Below are 21,643 nucleotides of genomic sequence, written 5' to 3' on the forward strand. Positions count from 1 at the left end.
TCTCACATTTGTAGGATAGTTTCTGGTCTTTTATAAGGCAGGGACTCTGTCTTGCTCATCTTGGCACACCCTGCCTACTCTGAATGGGGTATACTGATAAAGAATACAGGTTAGTAGAGTCAACTATGCGTGGACTTTAATCTTAGCTCTGCAGTGTGAATTTGGGCAACTGTTACTCAATTCTCTAAAATCTGTTTCCTTACTGTAAAATGGGGGTACCTCAAAGGGTTGTGGGCATCGAACAAGGGGGCTAGTTAAAGCGCTGAGCACAGAGATGGGCACAAATAGATACTCAATAATAAGCAACTTAATTTGTATTTACTGAATGAATGAACTCTAATGGTTCTTCAAAGTCATTATTTTTAATAAGAAAATTATACTTAAAAGACAAGAATTATTTGGGCGCTTCCATGTAATACTCAGTGCTGCTTTGGTTTTTATAGTCTCAACTGTGTGGGAATATGATGATATCCATGTATCAGTTAATCCTCTTCAAAACATTCAAGTTTTTGTAGCTAGAAGTTCACATTGAATATTCACTTGGGTATTTGCTTCCCTGAGCAGGAATAAGAAGTAGAAGACCGTCAGAGCCTTAATTAACCTGGTAATAACCAAATCCAAAGCACAGGAAACTACAAAAGCACGAAATATAATTGGCCCCCAAAACTTAACCCACTGCCTATAAAGCAATATAAGACACATACAAAAAAATAGTTGAGATGTTAAGAAATAGAATGCTATTTTCTAGATAATGGCATTTCCAGCAGAAAACTTTTGATTTTTAATTTTTAAAAGAAAACAACTAGTACGATACACAACCAAAAAGCCAACTAAACATCCAATTGTAACTTCACTGTGATTTGTTAAAAAAAAATTCTGATCCCAAATCTCCTATGTGGATTATTGAGAGCACCATGAGCTTTACAACTATTCCTAATTTAAAGAGACACTGTAGGGGCACCTGGGTGGCTCAGTGGGTTAAGTGTCTAACTTTGGCTCAGGTCATGATCTCATGGCTTGTGGGTTCGACCCCCATGTCAGGCTCTGTGCTGACAGCTCAGAGCCTGGAGCCTACTTTGGATTCTGTGTCTCCTGTTCTGTCCTCCCCCGCCCCCCAAAAATAAACATTTTAAAAAATTTAAAAAAAAGACACTGTAGACAACCCCCCCAAAAGGGCTAAAAGGCACCCAGTAAGGTCACTGATATCACAATTATCTCTGTTCACTGCCACTCCATTCCCTAATAAAGAGACCTTTTGTGCCTCTTCCATAAAAAGACCCCAAAACAATACTACTGACTTAGGTGACTAAGTTAGAAGCAACCCACTCCACACAATTATCCCACAAAGCATTAAGCATTAATTATCCTAACTGTCAGGCCTCTGAAAAGACTTGGCACATTGTTAGCTCCATATTTAGAATTTCCATGTTATTCCAAAAATAATTAAAACAAGATCCCACCTTCACAGTTAGCTGCTGTCCCCCAGGAACCTAACTGACAGCCTCATCTATTTACCTCACTCCTCTTATAATTTTGCCAATCTGGGTTGGTGTCTATTTCTGGTAATAATGAAAAATATCTCTTGCCAATTCCCACAGACACTCCACTACAACCTTTCAGAAAATTTTTAAAAGACTTACAAATATATTCTTTTTCTGTTCTCCTCTAGGGCTATATTCTTGGGCGGGAGGGGCGGGGATGGTGTACAAGCTTAAGTTCAGTGAAATGAATGACGTTTATTTACTCCACAGACGTGGACTTGGCTCAATGTTATTGGTGACCAAATCAAGTGCTTAAAAAATTCGGAGAATGGCAAAAATGAAAAAAATCAAAGTTCAGCCAAAAAAAGGTTAAGAATCCTATAACTTTGCTTTAGAGACCAAAAAGAATAGCTTAACATTTCTTTTCTGAAATATTTGCAAATGGCAGTTTCTCAGATATGGACTGAGTTCATCACTGGAACTACTAACATTTTACTCATCTCAGACTGGTGTGAATCTTTGTCCTTCTTACATGCTATTTTAAAAAATAATACAGGGGCGCCTGGGTGGCTTGGTTAAGCATCCGACTTCAGCTCAGGTCATTATCTCCTGGTTTGTGAGTTCGAGCCCTGGGTCGGGTTCTGTGCTGACAGCTCAGAGCCTGGACCCTGCTTTGGATTCTATGTCTCCCCCTTCTCTGCCCTTCCCATGCTCATGTTCTGTCTCTGTCTCGCAATAATAAATAAACGTTAAAAACAAAATTTGTTTTTAAATACAAACTATAGTGTTACGCATTTAATTTACTTCAAACAAAACAAAACAAAACAAAACAAAACAAACAACACGCACATTTTTAATTTGAGCCTCTCCATAATGCAGTGCCTGGTAAGAGTCCCAAAAGCAATGTGAGGCAAGTGGCCACCATGCTGGACGACACAGTTCTACCAATTAGCGATTTTTTTTAAATAAAGTTCTTAAATATGACATGCTTTTTATTTACTGCTAATAAATAAACCCACAAACCATGAAATCATGACCTGAGCCGAAGCCAGACACTCAGCCCACTGAGCCACCCAGGCGCACCTCAATTGGTTTCTTTTTAATAGAATAGCTCCGTCTCCACCAGACTTAGCGCATGGGCACAGTGAGTTAAAAATGCATCCCTTAGCTCACCTTTTCTGCCTTTTCAGAATTAAGAACCATCCTGAACAACAACAACAACAACAAAAAACCCAAAAAGAACAAAAATAAAAACAAAAAACTCAAGCTCTGGAAAAAAAAAAATCCAACTTGAATTCCTTTTCTCCAATGGTGTATCTATCAGAGCCTTCTTTCTTCTGTGGTTCTATGTGGCTACTAAAAAATGTCTGAGTCAGCAAGACTGCCCACCTACAGGAAGCCAAAACTAAAAACAAGAAAACAAATACCAGAAACTGCCTAATCATTGTCACCCTCATTGCCAGTGGTAGTCAAGGCTCTGTGATCAGGTACTTCAGCTTGCTGCCTTCATTTTCATTTTCTAAAAACTTTCTCCGCTTATAACTGGTGTTTTATTCACAGATACTACAATTTCTCTAAGTCTGGCAAACACTTCCTTCTCCTTAGATCCACTGTTCGTACCACAAAGAAACTACAATGGTTAAGCTCTTCATAATCCCTCTGTGGTTTATATTTCTAGCCCCACCTAATCACTAGGCTTAGAGATGGAGTCCTTTCATTTTTCAACAGGCTGCCTCATACTTCATGGCCTGTCCAATCTAAAATTCTTCTGTGGTCTAAACTAACAGAATATTTTTCTCTCTTCTGTGAAAAATTCTTTTAATTTCTCTCTCTCTCTGTCTCCTTCTCATAACCATTCAGTTATTGTCTGTTCCCTCACAGTGTTCTACTGAGGCTTTGCAAACTCTTTTAAACTGCAAATTCTTCTAAACAAGTGCTGGGGGCCCCTGGGCCTACTCCTCGGTGTTGAAAAACCAGGTTTCCAAGTCTGCAAGGTTGTAAGCCAGACCACAGACTGTGGCAAATCCACAAGGTTGGTATTACTCTTTGAAACACCTTTAAGGCAGGCAACCAACTGACTTCCCCTGAAGACAGCACTTAAAATGTCAGTAACTGGCTCATACCTATAACAACAGTTTCTGTTTCTCTAATATTTCTCCATCCCTTTGTGTTAAGTTGCTATTACTCTCTTGTTGACACGAGTTACTTTTGGCTTGACCTCTATCTCCCCCATGAAGGAAGAGGTCTCACGTTTGCTCAAAGTTCTCCTTCTAACTATTCCATCATTTACTGAAGTATGCCATACGCTTATGAAGTAAAGCACCATGCCAGGTGCCAAGAAGAACTTAAAAAATAGATAAGGCAATCTGGAGGAGAAGAAAAATCCATATACAAAGTCAGAAATATAAGGGGGCAGGAACAAAAGAGTAGGCAGTGTCCTAACCAGCTCTGTGTGTATAATTAGCTGTTGTTCTGCCACTTCTGCCATATCAACATTCTTTTCTTCCTTCTTTCCATTGTCTCTTATCATTTGCAACTGATAGCTAATGCTCTCCAAAGTTCCTTTCATGGCCTCTATCCATACTAATCTGTTTGGTTGGCTTCTGCCTCCCCAAATGTCTAGACTGCCTGGAGGAAGTGCTGCAGCCCCTCGTGGATGGTTCCATGCTGCTGCCTCTCCCAGAGTGGACAAATAGAAAGGGACACAATGACTGAAAGATACTGTCTTGTACCTGAAACAGAATTCTTCAAACTGATGTCCCATATTCGTCAACTTTTGCCATGAGCTGAATAAAGTGAATTCTCTGTACCTTGGACATTAAAGATGCTGAGGAAATAAGGGCTTTGTAGCCACCAGTAACAGGCAAGAATTGGAAAAGTCGGAGTTGTTGTAACAGACATTTCTATTAAACTATCATTTTCAAAGCTTCTGTTCGGTAGGTCTCCAATTTTGTGGGTTTTAGCGTTTTGGGGGGGGGGGTTGGGGACAAGAACAAGGATTCTGTGGTCAGATATGCATGGGGAACATGGAATTTGGGAACGTTAAATGTTTCTTTAGGACTGCTGATGGCCCCTGTAATGTGCTAAAGTAATAAGTCTCTTAGAGAAGAGTATTCACAGGACATCATGTGAAGTGCTTTTCATGTGACCTTTTGATTCCATATCCTGTTCTTCCACAAAGCACCTGCCAGGCCTCGATTCGTCCTCTATAAAATGAGTATTTATTTCATAGGGTTATGATGAGAATTTAATAAGTTAATACACGTAAAATGCTTAGAACAATGCTCGGTATATAAGCACTCAAGAAAAGTTAACTATAATTGCCGCCACATCCCCCTATACTGATAATATTTAATATGGCAACCTTCCCAGAAAAGTGAAGTAACAAAATTTTTACTGTGTAGTAATTTCCACTATTACAACCAAGGGGATAGAATGAACCCTGCCTTTGCCTGAGAGGCACTGCTTGAGGCTACCAGTTAACAGAAAACATTGATAGACATAATTGATACATATGATATAGTTATCAGTAAGAATCTTAGATCTTACAGAAAAAGCACAAAGTTAAAAGGGTGTTATCAATTTTCTTCACTCCAAAAGGGAAACGCCTTGAGTACTTTGAGAGCTGAGGTGGTCTAAATACTCAGCACAGTCTGTGGCACATGGTAAGCACTCAACAAAAATTTGATGAAAAAAATCCTGAGAAATTAACGGATAAATGACTATCAGTTGAATAACCCAAATATTATTTCCAAATCGTTATGAAACAACTGGAAAACCCATACATTTCTATATTTAGGCTCCCTCACTCTTCTCTATAGATGTTTAATCATATGGGTAAAACATGAAAGTAGATGGGAGAGTGGCCATTTAAGAGTTATGACTGGTACTTGACAGAATTTAATCTCCCAGGTGTGTCAAAATCTAATATCTGCTAAAAAACAAAACCCAAAAAAACTGTAAAGGTAATGTATGCCATACACAGTGGTACAATTTGATGTCTATCTTTAAAGATACAGGACCTAGGGGTGCCTGGGTGGCTCAGTCGGTTGAGCATCCGACTTCAGCTCAGGTCATGATCTCGCGGTCCGTGGGTTCAAGCCCTGTGTCGGGCTCTGTGCTGACAGCTCAGAGCCTGGAGCCTGTTTCAGATTCTGTGTCTCCCTCTTTCTCTGACGCTCCCCTGTTCATGTTCTCTCTCTGTCTCAAAAATAAATAAATGTTAAAAAAAAAAATTAAAAAAAAAATAAAATAAAGATACAGGACCTACCTGCCTCATATTTATAATGTATACAGGAATTTATCATTTATAAATGTACACAGGAATCTATCTCTATCTACATGTTCATCTGAGCTGGTTTCAAAACTTTGCAAATCTTTTAAGAATTGATAAATGATCAGAAACAGAAAACTAAATATGCAGAATTAAATAGGTTAGTGGAATTTTACAAAAAAAAAAAAAAAAAAAAAAAAAAAAACCCCCCCCCCTTTTTTTTTTGAAAACAATAATCTCAAATACTTCCAATTTTAAAATACCAGAATTCATGCCTAGAACTCCATAACAGTATCACTGTTTCTATCATCCAGTTTCTTCCTTTTATTTTATGAGTTTTTGTTTTTTTTTAAACCACCTGGTAATCCTCACATTAAAAAATTCTAGGACAGGGGTCAGCAAATTATGGCTAAGGTTCAAATATGGCTTGCTGCCCATTTTATATACCAGATGGCCAAGATGGTTTTGTGGGTTTTTTTGTTTTGTTTTTTTACATTTTTAAAGGGTTGTAAAATAAAGCAAAGAAGAATATGTGACAGAGACCTTATGTGGCTTGCAAAACTTAAAATATTTACTGTCTTGCCTTTGACAAAAAACCTTTCTTGATCCTGCTCTAGGGTATTACTTATCATAGCTTACTCAGTAATGTAAGATAATTCATATCAATGACAAGTTCACAGTGAATCATTACATTTTATAATGTAGTAATGAGCACAGAACTCCTTCATAACAATATCTGCAGTCTTCCTGCATACCACTTAGTTCCAATAGCCAATTAAGTTGTTTTTTTTTAGAATGCTAGCACAGAACCCCGCACATTATGGAGGTTCAAATATCAAACTGAGACCACCTGAACAATAGTACTTTAGTTATAATGCTAGTCTAAAGCAGTAGAATAGCCTGGATATAGGAAACCCTTTTTCTCTTCTGGGAATTCAGATCAACTGATAAGAAGGCTCTAACCATTTTCTCATATTTGTCCATCCCCCATTCTCACTTTGCTAAAAGAAAGAAAATAATTCTTCCTCACTTTCTCTGAAGTCTACCCCAGGTGAGATATATAGAGGGGTACAGATATATGTCAAAATCTCTAATGTGTTTTCTAATTAACTTTCCTTACAGAGAGTTCTCCCCAAGTATTCAAAAGAAAACAAACATAGGAACTCACTCCAGAGCAGGTCTCAGAACTCTGACTTTTAATGCTTCTAAAATTCTATTTAACTCCACAAACGGTTCTTTCTGACTTGGGTCTACAGAAAGACCAGATTCCTGAAAAAACAGAAAACTTTTGTTAGCAGTAATCAGACAAAGAAATATATTAAAAGCATATTCTAAATTATAAAATATGAGGCAAGCCATTAAAAAATAATTTTTAACATGTGTTTCTATGGTACAGACTGATGACTGAGTCCTACTAACATTCCTTCTTCTTTCCCAAAGTAGCAGAGCCCCCATATTTTAGCCGAGTACATAACTGTATGGAATAAAGCTGTACTCCATAACTGTGTGGAGTATGACTTTGCGAGATGGAAGTTCTGGCCGGTGAAATACAAACATGTACTCTTTTCCCTTTCTTGGAATACCAAAAGGTGTACCTAGAGTTCTGGTTGCTATCCTGGACCATAAGGACAGGGGACACCTTAGTAACAGCAGAGCCACACGGAGGCTAGGTCCCCAAAAGCCTCATGGAGCATAGCTACTATAGATGCTGTGGATGGCTTACTACTTCCTATTTCTGTGCAAGAGAAATATAATCCATTATTTTTAAGCCAGTGGTATTTTGGGTCTTTGTTACTTATAAATAAGCTTAACGCTAAAAGACACAATTCACTTTAGGAAATTGACATGGACACACACAAAATTCCCATAAAGGTACAGAGAAAGACTTGAATTATTGGCTTTCCGAATTATTTAAAATAGAAGGGGTGCCTGGGTGGCTAAGTCAGTAGAGCATGCAACTCTTGATCCTGGCGTAAGTTCAAGCCCCATGCTGGGTGTAGAGATTACTTAACAATAAAATCTTAAAAAAAAAAAAAGAAAAAAGAAAAGGCTTAGATTAGAGGTCTAGCTTACATACTGACATTAAACTATTTAATTTTTATAGTCCTTCACTTTTCTAAACAGAAAATACAGTAACATATGGTGGACTAAATGGGAGTTTGAAGACACATGAATTTGGGACTGAATCCTAGTTTCTTCACGAAGAACCCATATGGCCTTGGGCAAGCTACTTCTCCAGACCTCGGGTTCCTTATCTGTAGAATGGAAGCAATTTCTACCTCACAGGATTGCAGTAAGGAATAAAGGCAGGGCTTGGCCTGTGGCTCTAAATACATGGCAGCTGCCATTATTACAACTAGGTAGAATGGATGAACTATTCTGAGATCCTTAAGCTCATATTCTACTAGCAATAAAAGGCAAAGCTGCTCACTGAAGTAAATTTTAGCTTGAAACTTATTTGATAAACAAAATGCTGCAAGTTGGGCCAGATCAGCAGAACATACGTAAACTTCTTTATCCTCTTCTTCTCTGCTATACTACCTTCCCTAACAAAAGAGGAAATGGAGAAAGTAGTATCACTTTTGACCCCTTGGTTGATTACCTGGGACCTCTGTGATGAGGCAGGAATAAGGAAAAAAAACAACTCAAATAAGAAGTTCTAGAACTGTGGGGCATGTGGGTGGCTCAGTCAGTTAAGCATCTGCCTTCAGCTCAGGTCATGATCTCACAGTTCATGAGTTCCAGTCCCACACTGAACTCTACACTGACAGTGCAGAGCCTGCTTCGGATCCTCTGTATCCCTCTCTTTCAGCCCCTCCCCTGCTCGCGCTCTCATGCACTCTCAAAAATAAACACAAAAAAATTCTTCAAAAAAAAAAAGAAAAGAAAAAAGGACTTTCTAGTAAAATGAGGTCAGCCCTGGTACTTAAAATATTAAAAATCTGTCTGTGGCCAAAAGAAAACTCAAAACTCCCCTGAGTTCCCTCATTTTGTATCATGTTCTCACCCACCGGCACACTGTTAGCAGGCACACCGTTACCTGGCAGAGCTCCTCAGCTACATCCAGCATCCCTTGTCGAAAGAAGTGCTCCACCATCACCTCATTGAGAAGCCTCTGACTGTCTGCCTGCCAGCAGCCATCTATTCCCACACTGCTAATGTCAGAATCAAAATTCTGAAAAAAGGAAAACAAATCATGAGTTGACTAGGATATACCATTTTATATGATCTTCACCCTACCTAACAGAAAGAGTGCCCTTCGTTTCACTCAGATATCCACAGTAAGTACCCAATTCAAATTATCTGCAGCCTACCACAAGAAGTAGTTTTTCCACTGCTTTCCAAAACTTGTCACCCTCACTGATTATTGCTGGAAGAGTAAATGGGTACATTTTCAGAGGGGATTTGGGAAAATACATACATTTAGTCATTTCTGTGGATAAACTGATTTCTAGTGAATACAGCAATATTTTCAGGTATACAGTGCTAACTATACAAACATGTTCAATACAGCACTGTCTAACTGGAAAAGAGAGAAAACCCATACGTCCAACACAGGATTAAATAATCATGGCAAGGCCCAACAACTGCCGTGCCAAGGTAGGGGCTGGGGGGAGGGAAAATGGCCAAGTAATTAAGAGAGCAGACTCTGAGGCTAATCTACCTGGGTTTGAATCCTCATTCTCTCTCTTACTAGCTGTGTGATCTTCGCCAAATTAGTCAAAGTCTTTGAGCCTCAGCTTCCTTAAGTGGAGAAAATAAAAGTACCTTCCTATTATGGGCTGAACTTCATCTTCTCAAAATTCCCATGTTGAAGTCCTAATTCTCAGTACCTCACTAAATTAAAATGAGGTCATTACAGTGAGCCCTAATCCAACAGGACTGGTATCCTTATAAAAAGAGGAAATTAGGACACAGACAGGTACAGAGGAAAAGCCATGTGTTATTAACTGAATATCTAGATGTCCCCATCTCCACCCCTCCCGAATTCCTACATTGACGCCCCAACCACCAACGTAACTGTATTTAGAGACATCTGTGAGGAAGTGATAATAGTTAAATGATGCCACAAGGGTGGGGCCTTAATCTGATAGGGCTAGGGCTCTTATCAGACAACAGGAGAAACACCAGAGTGTTCTCTGTCTCTCTACACTGTGAGAACAGTGTGAGAAGGCAATCATCTATAAGCCAGGAAGGAGGCTGTCTGCCCTCAATAGGAAATGAATTGGCCAGCACCTTGATCTTAGACTTCCCAGTTCTCAGAACTGTGAGAAAAATAAATTTCTGTTGTTTAAATAACCTAGTCTATGGTATTTTGTTTTGGCAGTTCACATGGACTAAGACACCATGTGAAGACACCGGGAGAAGATGGCTATCTACCAGCCATGAAGACCGGTCTCAGAAGAAACCAACCCTGCCAGCATCTTGATCTTGAACTTCCAATCTCCAGAGCTGTGGAAAAATAGAGGTCTGTTTAAGCCACCCAGTCTGTGGCATTTTGTTACAGCAGCCCTGGCAAATTAATACACTCCCTTATTGGTTAAATGAAATGGTAGTTGCTATTATTCTAGTATTACCATTCACAATGAAAAAGTGAGGTTCATTACTCTACATCTACTAACACAGAAAAATGCCCAGGACACCTTAAGGGGAAAAAAAGCAAGTTTTACAAAATTATGACCCCATTTTTGTTTAAAAAAAAAAGAAAGAAAGAAATTCTTGTAAAAGCTTAGGAAAAAGCCTGAAAGAATATACATTAAAGTTTTAGCAGAGATTATCACTGGAGATTACCACTCTCCACACAAAGAACAAATGTTCCTTTTATAAGAAAATAAAGGATTTTTTCAAAACACATGTTAAGAGTTCCAGTTCTGGGTAAGATCATGTAAACACATTCCACTCTATCCCACTGAATACAGTTATAAAATCAGGACAGAATGAATGCAGCAGCCATTTAAGGACATTAAAAAGTAACTACAAGGGCACTTGGGTGGCTCAGTCAGTTAAGCTTCCGACTTCAGCTCAGGTCATGATCTCACAGTTTGTGAGTTCAAGCCCCAGATCAGGCTCGCTGCTGTCAGCACAGAGCCTGCTTTGGATCATCTGTCCCCCACTCTCTCTGCCCCTTTCCTGCTTGTTCTCTCAATCAATTAATTAATTTTTAAAAAGTAATTACATATGTTCCTCCACTTATGATTACATCCTGATAAACTCATAAGTTGAAAATAAGGTAAACTGAAAATGCATTTAATACACCTAAGTTACTAAACATCATAGCTTGGCCTAGCCTATCTTAAACATGCTTAGAATGCTTACGTTAGCCTATAGTTGGGCAAAATCATGTAACACAAAGCCTATTTTATAATAAAGTATAGAATATCTCATGTAATTTATTGAATACTGTAATGCAGATCATACTGCAAAGTATCACTAGCCCAGGAAAAGATCAAAATTCAAAATTCCAAGTACAGTTTCTACTGAATGCCTATCACTTTCACATCATCATAAAGTCAAAAAATTTTAAGTCAAATCATCGCAAATCAGGGACCATTAACAGTAAGTAGTAAGTGGATTGAGAAGAGGGTCACAGAACTAGTAGTGAGTTTACTATTTTTCTCCCACCACTACCTCTCAGCCTGGATGCAATACAGCCAAAACACAGAACGAGGCACCCAGAATATGGACACAGAACTCCAGGAGAAGCCCTCTAGTTCTGGCATGAGAAACAGGAATGGGTTTCTCCTACCGTTCAGAAAGACAGGAAGGGAAATCACATGTTTTTCCCCTCCATTTTCTTGCAACTCTAGCTCAAGGCAGTCTGTAGGTGCACTAGTTTTTGACTGTTAATTTAAATGAATTTTATTATCTCACAGCTTGATAGATCAGAAGTCCAACATGCTCCAGCAGTTTCTCTGTTCCAGGCCCCACGAAGCTGAAATCAGGGTGTCAGTGACTTAGGCTCTTGTTTTGAGAATATGGAACGAATCTGCTTCCAGATTCATTCAGGTTCTTGCAGAATGCAGTTCCATGCAGTTTTAAGACCAGGGTCCTTGTTTCCTAACTGGCATAGGGAGTGTTTTCAGCTTATAGAAGCCACTCACATTCCCTAGCTCATGGCCCCCTCTATCTTCAAAGCCAACAACAGAGGTGACATCCCTCACACTTTGAATTTCTTTCTACCAACCTCTACTGCCTTTAAGAACTCATGTGAATTATACCAGGCTCACCTAGATAATCTCCCTATTTTAAGGTCGACTGCTTAGTAACCTTAATTATACCTGTAAAGTCCCTTCACAGCGGTAACTAGATTAATGTCTGAATAACCAGGGGACAAGAATCTTGGGAGGATATCTTTAGAAATCTACCTCTACAGCGAGAAACCTAAAACTCTGAGAGGGGGGGTCCTTTCTCTCTAATCAGAGGAGCTGTGGTCCCAAGAAGGAGGGGCAAAAACCTCTACTGCATCTGCTCTCTGTCCTTCTACCACCCACCCCCAGGTACAGGCATAATCTCTGTAAATGCACAGAGCAGGGTAAACAAAGCCCCAGCTTTCAGGCTGAATGACCAAAACGGCAGCCCCAGAGAACCATAAAGTCATAGGGAGATCCCAGAGGGGGAAGAATTAAACAACATGACCCTTTAAAGTTGTTTCTGAACCCTTAGGTTCACTCTCAAGTTTCACGTGCATGGGTCTGACCCTAAGGAATATGCCAGACTTTGAAAACTAAACTAGGGGACAGAACTAGATTCCAAGTCCCAGAATGGCTGTTGGTTGGCATACAAACAGGACACATTAAAATAGCTCAGACACTGAAGTTACAACTCAGAGAAGACTGATCAGAGCTTATAGCCTGAACCCAACCAGGTTGACTGTCTGCTAAAACAAAAACATTAACATTCTCCATAGAATTTACACAAGACCCAGAATCTCGTAACATAATATGGGTGACCCTTGAACAACATGGGTTTGAACTACAAAGATCCACTTATATGTGAATTCTTTTTCTGATAAATACAGTAAGATAAATGTATGTTCTCTTCCTGACGATTTTCTCAGTAACATTTTCTTTTCTCTAGCTTACTTTACTGTAAGAATATAGTGTATAACACATGCAACATACAAAATGTGTGTTAGGGCACCTGGGTGGCTCCATCAGTTAAACGTCCTCTTCGGCTCAGGACATGATCTCACAGTTTGTGGGTTCGAGCCCCGTGTCAGGCAGGCTCTTGTGCTGACAGCTTGGAGCCTGGAGCCCACTTCAGATTCTGTGTCTCCCTCTCTCTCTCTGCCCCTCCCCTGCTTGCTCTCTCTCTCTCTCAAAAATAAAATAAAAACATTTTAAAAAATGTGTGTTGGGGCGCCTGGGTGGCGCAGTCGGTTAAGCGTCCGACTTCAGCCAGGTCACGATCTCGCAGTCTGTGAGTTCGAGCCCCGCGTAGGGCTCTGGGCTGATGGCTCAGAGCCTGGAGCCTGTTTCCGATGCTGTGTCTCCCTCTGTCTCTGCCCCTCGCCCGTTCATGCTCTGTCTCTCTCTGTCCCAAAAATAAATAAACGTTGAAAAAAAAAATTAAAAAAAAAAAAAAATGTGTGTTAACTGTTTATGTTATCAGTATGGCTTCTGGTCACAGTTAAGTTATCAGTTTCGGGGGAGTCAAAAGTTATATGCAGAATTTCAATTGTGCAGGATATTGTTCAAGGGTCAACTGTATTTAATTTTTTTTTTTTTAACGTTTATTTATTTTTGAGACAGAGGGAGACAAAGCATGAACGGGGGAGGGTCAGAGAGAGGGAGACACAGAATCTGAAACAGGCTCCAGGCTCTAAGCTGTCAGCACAGAGCCCGACGCGGGGCTCGAACTCACGGACCGCGAGATCATGACCTGGGCCGAAGTCGGCCGCTTAACCGACTGAGCCACCCAGGCGCCCCTAGGGTCAACTGTATTTAAAAATGTCCAGGATACAATCCAAAATTACTTGGCATACAAAGAACTAAGAAAATCTAAACTCACATGGGAATAAATGTTCAGCAGACGTCAATGCAAAGAGAACAAAGACACTGAAATCATCAAAGACTTTAGATATCAAGTTATAAAACTGCTCTAATAAGGAAGAACAAACACTTTCAAACAAAAGACAGAAGGTCTTAGCAAAGAAACAGAAGATACGGTAATCAAAATAAACTCATTGGATGGACTCAATAATAGAATGAAGGTGATAACACAAAAAGTCAGTGAAAATCAATACAAACGATCTAAACAACAATAAAAAGGGGTGCCTGGGTGGTTTAGTCAGTTAGTGTCTGACTTCGGCTCAGGTCATGATCTTGAAGCCTGGAGCCTGCTTCAGATTCTGTGTCTCCCTCTCTCTTTGCTCCTCCTCTGCTCATGCTCTCTCTCTCAAAAATAAATAAACATTAAGAAAATAATGAAAATAAACAAAAAAAAACCTGGAAAACATGAAAAGAGCATCAGAGACCTGTGGGACAAAAAACACCTGACATGCACTTCATCAGAGTATCAGAAGGAGAGAAGAGTGTAATGTAGAAAAAAATATTCCCCAGTCTTAGCAAAAGACATAAACCTACAGACTCAAGAAGCTCAGCAAACTTGTAAAAGGATACACTCAAAGAAATTCAAACCCAGACACCTCACAATCAAACTGCTGAAAACTGAAGACAAAGAAAAAATCTTGAAAGTTGCTAGAGAAAAGTGATGCACTGCTTCTAGAATTCTCCACAGAAACCATGGAGACTAGAAAGAAGTGGCATGTTTTTCAAGTACTGAAAGAAAAGAACAGTCATCCCAGAATTTTATGTCAAGTAAAAATATCCTCTACAAATGAAGATGAAATAAAAACATTCCCAGATAAAGGAAAGCTGAATTTGTTGCCAGAAGACCTGCTCTGAAACAATTGTTATAATAGGTTCTCTAGATAGAAAATGATACCGTAAGAAAACTCTGAACATCAAGAGTAAAGGAAGGGGCGCCTGGGTGGCGCAGTCGGTTAAGCGTCCGACTTCAGCCAGGTCACGATCTCGCGGTCCGTGAGTTCGAGCCCCGCGTCAGGCTCTGGGCTGATGGCTCGGAGCCTGGAGCCTGTTTCCGATTCTGTGTCTCCCTCTCTCTCTGCCCCTCGCCCGTTCATGCTCTGTCTCTCTCTGTCCCAAAAATAAATAAAAAAAAAAAACGTTGAAAAAAAAATTAAAAAAAAAAAAAAAAAAAAAAGAGTAAAGGAAGAAAAGTCTACTTTGTGGTCTAAAAGCTTTCCCTGACCAATTTTATTTCCATTCCCTAAATCTTTCATAGGCATTACCCCCTCATAACCTTCTTGCATTTTTTAAGTACATAAATTTAATTAGATAAGATCATTTAGATTTAACTGAAATTATAATCCTAGGAAATCACTGCTTAAATCAGACCAAGAAACACAGGATTATTTTATAGCACATACAACAACAGGCAGGAACTACTAATCACCTACCATTTACAATTACCACAATGAAGGAGTTGTCCTCTCCCAAACTGAGCATCTCTTTCTTTAAAGAGCTATCTACCCTATTTTTAGATGTCAACACATATATTAAGACTAAGACTTATTCAGACAAAAACCAAAATGAACAATCCAAAATTACTGTCAGAGTCTAAATTTTTATTTACTTGTTTTTTATAAACATCTTTCTTGGTCTAGTACTTAATGTAAAGAATACTAATAATACAAAGCACCGAGATGCTAAAGCAATAGCTTCCACACGCGTACTAAATCTAGGTTGCCCCTAGCACTGAAGGCCACAAATGCTTGGATAAGGCTCTCTAATTTCAAATCAGCTTATGAGATTCTGCCTGTTGAGAGATGCCTTCATAACAGTTTACCAATGCTTCTGAGTAGATTATTGTAGCTTTATGCCGTCTATGACCACTAGAATGCTAGAAGTAGAGATGGTGCTAATTCTGTTCCTCTTCTAATACTGTCCAGTATCTGTGGGTACACAAAGCCCTAGGCAAATGGTCATTCAAATGAATAAAGGAATGGGTATCTGAAGATGATTTCATTTATATATTTGATTTATATATATTTACATATTCATTTATAGATATTTCATTTATTTATATATTTCATATATATTTATATATTCATTTATATTATATATTTATATATTTCATTTATAACAAACTCAGGAATCTGCCAGTATTTCTCTAAATGTCTAAGTGTAACCTATAAGCAAGAATTATTGAGACTAAATAAGAAAGATTCCTCACTGATCTGTTGACCTCATTCAATCCAAACATAGTCTTCAGACTTCCAAATATTCATTTAATAATTATTCTCCAATCCCATCAATCTCCAACAAATTTATAAGGTATCTGTTCTGTAGGAAAGAAATGAAACAACTTTGGAAGACATACTCATCAGCTCAAAGGACAGGACATGTTAAAAGAAACTATTTCATTCGGTAGTATATATTAAGTCCAAATTTTAATAGCTACCATCAGATAGTAACTGCTCAAGAATTCCTTTGTGGCACCTGGGTGGCTGAGTCAGGCCTCTAACTCTTGATTTCAGCTCAGGTCATGATCTCATAGTTCATGGTATCAAGACCCGAGTCGGGATCCACAATGAGTCTGGTGGGATTCTCTCCCTCCCTCCCCAACTCTCTCTCAAAATAAACATTAAAAAAAAAAAAAATCCTTCAAATCTTCTAATATACATAAAAAAGTAAAATTCGACCATTTGGAAATGTTAAAATTTAATATTTAAACAAATTTGAACAATTTTACTATGCCCCTCACATACCTTTATTTCCGTAAGGTATGCCATGGTCCCTGTTATACGGGTAAGAAAAAAATCAAACACTCATGCTCAGGATGTCTTTTTACTACATTCAAGTTCTATAACTTATTTGATAGGTTCGGAAAATATAACTAAGCATGAATAAGCAATGCACTAGATGAAATGTTCTGAGCTTCCTTCTGCCATTCTGACTTTCCAGTATAGACTACTAAGAAAATAAAATACTTTCATAGCTTATTTTCTGTTCACCTATAGTAAAAATTACAGCTAAAATTATAAAAAGAGGTTGAGGAAATGCAACACAGTGTTAGAACTCCTTTTGTTATAACTGCACGTTCTTACTGTTGCATCAGTGCTAGGATCAGTTCCAGCTTCTGTTGCTAGGTGACCAAATTCGTTTGCATGGCTGCAGGAAATCAGTAGCATTGCACAGAAGCCAAGAAGTGGCTAATAAAAAGAAATATCTATTATTAGTACTTCTGTTTTACTGTACTTTTCCCTCTCATATTTTTAAAGAAAAAAGGATGTGAGAAGAGGTTCTTAAAAGGTGAAAGCAGGATTCAAACATGAATCAAAAGCAAAAGAGCACACATTCAAGGGTGTGTCTGTCTGAAGAGGATGTTATGGCTTAGAAAGAAACTCAAGGATACACGAATTCATATACTACCTCATATATGTACTTCATGTCATTCATATTTTTGATGAATTTAAGTTTTAAAATCTGGAAGCTGAGACAGAGAAGGAATAAATAGCTTTAATAAAACATTATGAAGGGTGCCTGGGTGGCTCAGTCAGTTAGGCAGCCGACTCTTGATTCCAGGTCAGGTCATGATCTCAGGTTCTTAAGTTTGAGCCCCTCATCGGGCTCTGAACTGACAGTGAGGAGCCTGCTTGGGATTCTCTCTTTTTCTCTCTCCACTCTTCCCCAACTTGTGCTCCCTCTCTCTACTTCAAAATAGGTGAATAAACTTAAAAAAAAAAATTACAAAACTATGAAATCTAAACAGATCATCCTCTTTGGCCACATCACGAACATGCTTACACACTGGTTAAACTTTAAGGACTGTTTTTGACTGTTCACCATCCAAAACCAATACACTTCCGAAATACAGTTCATGAGATTATAATTATTGAGAAAGTGGTAACAATACATGATAAAACTCAGTATGTGTTTCAATTCTTAAGTACAAATTCTTTAATACTATTAATATTTTTAAAAACTACCTACTTTTGAAGAAAAATTGGTGTTATAAACCTAACAATGTGCTATTGCTGCACATACCAGGTATCAATTTCCCTTCTAAGCATCCAGTCAATCTGGTTTAGCACTGAGAGACAGAAATAAACTGCAAAAAATGCTTAATAGGGAATAAAAAGACCTGAATTCTGGTTACACACAGTCTAGAGAAAGAAATCTTAACATATGTACATATTTTACATACATCCAAAAGAGGTGTTTTTTTAAAATTCCTCCCAAAAGAGAACAATCAAAATCCCCCCATCGATAATAAAGACAAACAACCTAACTGAAAAAAATGGACAAACAATGAATAAGAAATTCACGAAAGAGAGACATTCTGATAGTCAAACACGTGAATCGATGTTCAACCCCGAAGATGATGATGGAAATGCAAATGGATACAACTAGATAATATTTCACATCTGATTAATTTAAGAAATCTTAAATCTGATAATACCAAGTATAGGTGAGAAGTGAGAAAACAGGGCTGCTACCGTACATGTTTGGTAGGACTGGAATTTGGTATAAGCTTTTCAGGGAAAAATGCAGCAAACCTAGTAAAGCTGATGATGAGGCACAAGGCCTCAGATGAAAATAACCCATATTTGGGCATATACCAGCCAGCAGTGCCTTGCAAACTATGGCTGGAAAATAAACTCAGTAGTGTGTCATAATCAGCATTTGTAGATGAATTTTTAGATGTAGATACTACCTTCTTAGACATTCCATTCTGTCCTCTGTAGGATATTCATACCTCTATTTTTATTTTCAAAATAGAGAAGTAGGTTGTGCCAAATCAAGGAAGGAGGAGGGGAAAGTCACACTAGTAACTTCTTACCTTGTAAACGAAGGGGAGAGTAATGTGGTGTGGTCAGAGATATGCCAGACTTCTGCGCTGGGCTTTTTAAAATCCTTAAAATGCTCCACAATCTAACCATCTGTCACATTTGCATCCTTATCCCTCACAATTATTTTACATACCTTCCTGCTCTGGTCTGACTGCCTCCTTATCTGAACAGATTACAGAAATCTGAGGGACTATTTTACTAATTCTCCCAAAGATGTCACATACCTCTTTCCACTCTAGATGCACACGAGAGAAATTCATACATACAGTGGCTACCCAAGGACACCAGGAGTTAATTCTCTCAAGGAACTCCAACTGAGGAAGTTTCTTCAAAGTCATAAAATCTGAGTATTTACCCAGTTCCTCCATTTGTTTTCTAGTTCTTTGATCAAAGTTTTCCCATCTGTATCTGTGGACAATCATCCCTATCTTACAAAGTGTTGATAAAAACTTATCCTAAAATATCTATCGGGACCTATCCCACAATAAGCCTTCAATACACAGTAGCTGAATCAAAAACCAGGCCTTGCCACCAAATCCTGATTCTACATTTAAGAGAGTCTTCATTTTAGGAAACATAAATAAAAACAAAAAACACATTAACAGAAGCATTAATAACAAATTCATTAATTTAAAAATCAATTAAATACAATTACACACTGGATTAGTTGGCACAACTTACTGGGTGTAAGATCCCTTTTCCCTCTCAACCCAACCTGACCAGGACTCTAGAACAAGCTAGCTATTTCATCTTCTGGCCTCAGGCCAAAGTGGGTCTGTACCACCTCCAGGTTCAGTGGGATTATCTGATCCTGTATCCTAATAGGAGAAGTGATTGCAAAGGTGTAGGCTTTCCTCTGTGGACTATACTTTAATGCAAATAATTATCATTACCAACTAAAGAATACAGTTTCATTCCGCTTGAAACAGGGTAAGAACAATACAGGCCCAGAGCTTACAGCTAATGATGTAATGTAACAGATGGCAAAGAAAACAGAACTTAACTCATCTTCGCTTTTGAGAATGATCTTCAGACTGAAAAAGGCAAAACCAGTATTGTTTCAGAGAAAATGGAGCCCAACACAAGTGAAGAGACCCAGAGAGCATCTAGCTGTTTATATGAGTCAGGACTCTTCGTTCTTATAAACAGAAGTCTCTTTTGCCCACACAAGTTGATTTGAAGGACGCCCAGGTAACCAGGTGTAGGTAAGAGGGTAACTGAACCTCAAAAAATGTTCGTTCCCTCCCCACCTTTTGCCTCTATTTCTCTCTGCGAAAGCATTTTGTTTTCCACTACAGACCAGACTCTTTCAAGGACTACTAATCACTTCTAGGCTCACATATTCCCAGCCCTTCCTTCCATTAAGAGCTCTAATGAAAAAGGTCCTACAAGAGGACTTTGAGGTACTCACCCTGGAGCAAACAATTGTGGCCAAGCCTGCGGGGTCAGATCCATCCTCAGACCATGCACAGTGGCCAAACCCAACGAGGTATTGAGAATGCAGCTGCTCCCAGTCAAATCACATAATTTAAAAATAAACATCTTCCATCTTGACCACAAAGGTATGAGATTTTTATTTAAACACATAGTCTACTCCATTTCCTTGCATTACTAAGTAGTAATTTGGGGAGAGGAGTTAGTTTGACATGTCTTATTTTATTTCTAGGGGACTATATTCCTGGCTTTTTATTATTGTTGCCTTTTTCATAATTTTGTTAACCATTCCTTTTCAGTAATTCTAAAAATTCCACTCAAAATATATTATCAAATTATCTGTCTATATTTCAGAATTCAACTTAGGTCTTTTTCTTCTCAGAGTGAAATTTCCATTTCTAGTCATTTTAATTTCCTTTTTCCTTCATTACCAGTAACATCTCTCTAATTCATAAGGATTTATCCATTACATAACAAAACTTTAGAGCTAGTACATATCTGACTTCACCCACTCTGTATCTATATGGCTAAATCCAACACCTTTTCTCCCATTGGTATCTTTTTCTCCTCTCATGCCACAGTCAAACCTACATAAAAGGCAGTTCCAGATGGTTCACACAGAACTATCTTAAATATTCTACATTTCACTTTTTATAGCTTTATGCCATTTTTTAACATAGTCAGCATTTTGCCTCACCCATGCGGATGCTCCATCTACTGGCAGAATATCAGCTTCAGCTTATGGTTTTTATTTTATCATTATTTTTTTAATGTTTATTCATTTTTGAGAGACAGAGAAAGAGAGAGCATGAGCAGGGGAGAGGGAGAAAGAGACGGAGATACAGAATCTGAACAGGTTCCAAGCTGTCAGTACAGAGCCCCCAACGCAGGGCTTGAACCCACGGACCGTGAGATCATAAGCTGAGCTGAAGTTGGACATTTAACTGAGCAAGCCAGCCAGGCGCACCTAGGCCAATAGTTTTTAAAACTACTTTTTAGGGGCGCCTGGGTGGCGCAGTCGGTTGAGCGTCCGACTTCAGCCAGGTCACGATCTCGCGGTCCGTGAGTTCGAGCCCCGCGTCGGGCTCTGGGCTGATGGCTCAGAGCCTGGAGCCTGTTTCCGATTCTGTGTCTCCCTCTCTCTCTGCCCCTCCCCCGTTCATGCTCTGTCTCTCTCTGTCCCAAAAATAAATAAAAACGTTGAAAAAAAATTTAAAACTACTTTTTAACCCTTATTTTCCGCCCTTAAAACACTACTGCCCTGGCAAAGGCCTAACTGATTTCCTAGCACAGTGTTTAAGCATAGACTCATGAGTGAGATCTTTTTCCAAAACCTGATTCAGCACTTCCAAGCTGCACACCTGGGGTATGTTACTTAATATCTGAGTCTTAAAATGGGAAAAAAGTACCAGCATCATAGAATATAGATATATGTACAGCACTCAGCCCAGTAGCTGGAACACTGTCAAAATTCAGTAAGTGACAGCTATTACCTTCCTACTCCTGACTTCTCCTTAGTCTAATTTCACCCTATTTAAATGAGGGCAAGCAAATCCTCAACTGCTTAAATCATTCACT

The 21,643-nt window shown here is 38.8% G+C and overlaps 1 protein-coding gene across 5 annotated transcripts in view; it reads right to left on the reverse strand.

The window, feature by feature from the left end:
• RMND5A (required for meiotic nuclear division 5 homolog A) overlaps window positions 1-21,643 on the reverse strand; it is a 69,256-nt gene that overhangs the window by 23,356 nt on the left and 24,257 nt on the right. For 3 of the 5 annotated variants that reach the window (XM_040496834.1, XM_040496832.1, XM_040496833.1), the window contains exons 3-5: window positions 16,886-16,990; window positions 8,795-8,929; window positions 6,923-7,023 (exon numbers count right to left, since the gene is read on the reverse strand). In XM_040496834.1, the coding sequence (XP_040352768.1) occupies window positions 6,923-7,023; window positions 8,795-8,929; window positions 16,886-16,990 (341 nt within the window). The remainder of the gene's footprint in view (window positions 1-6,922; window positions 7,024-8,794; window positions 8,930-16,885; window positions 16,991-21,643) is intronic. The other 2 variants (XM_040496837.1, XM_040496835.1) reach the window with 1 other exon arrangement.

Source organism: Herpailurus yagouaroundi, unplaced genomic scaffold (assembly GCF_014898765.1).
Source record: "Herpailurus yagouaroundi ecotype Mexico unplaced genomic scaffold, PumYag 188, whole genome shotgun sequence".
Classification (NCBI taxonomy): domain Eukaryota; kingdom Metazoa; phylum Chordata; class Mammalia; order Carnivora; family Felidae; genus Herpailurus; species Herpailurus yagouaroundi.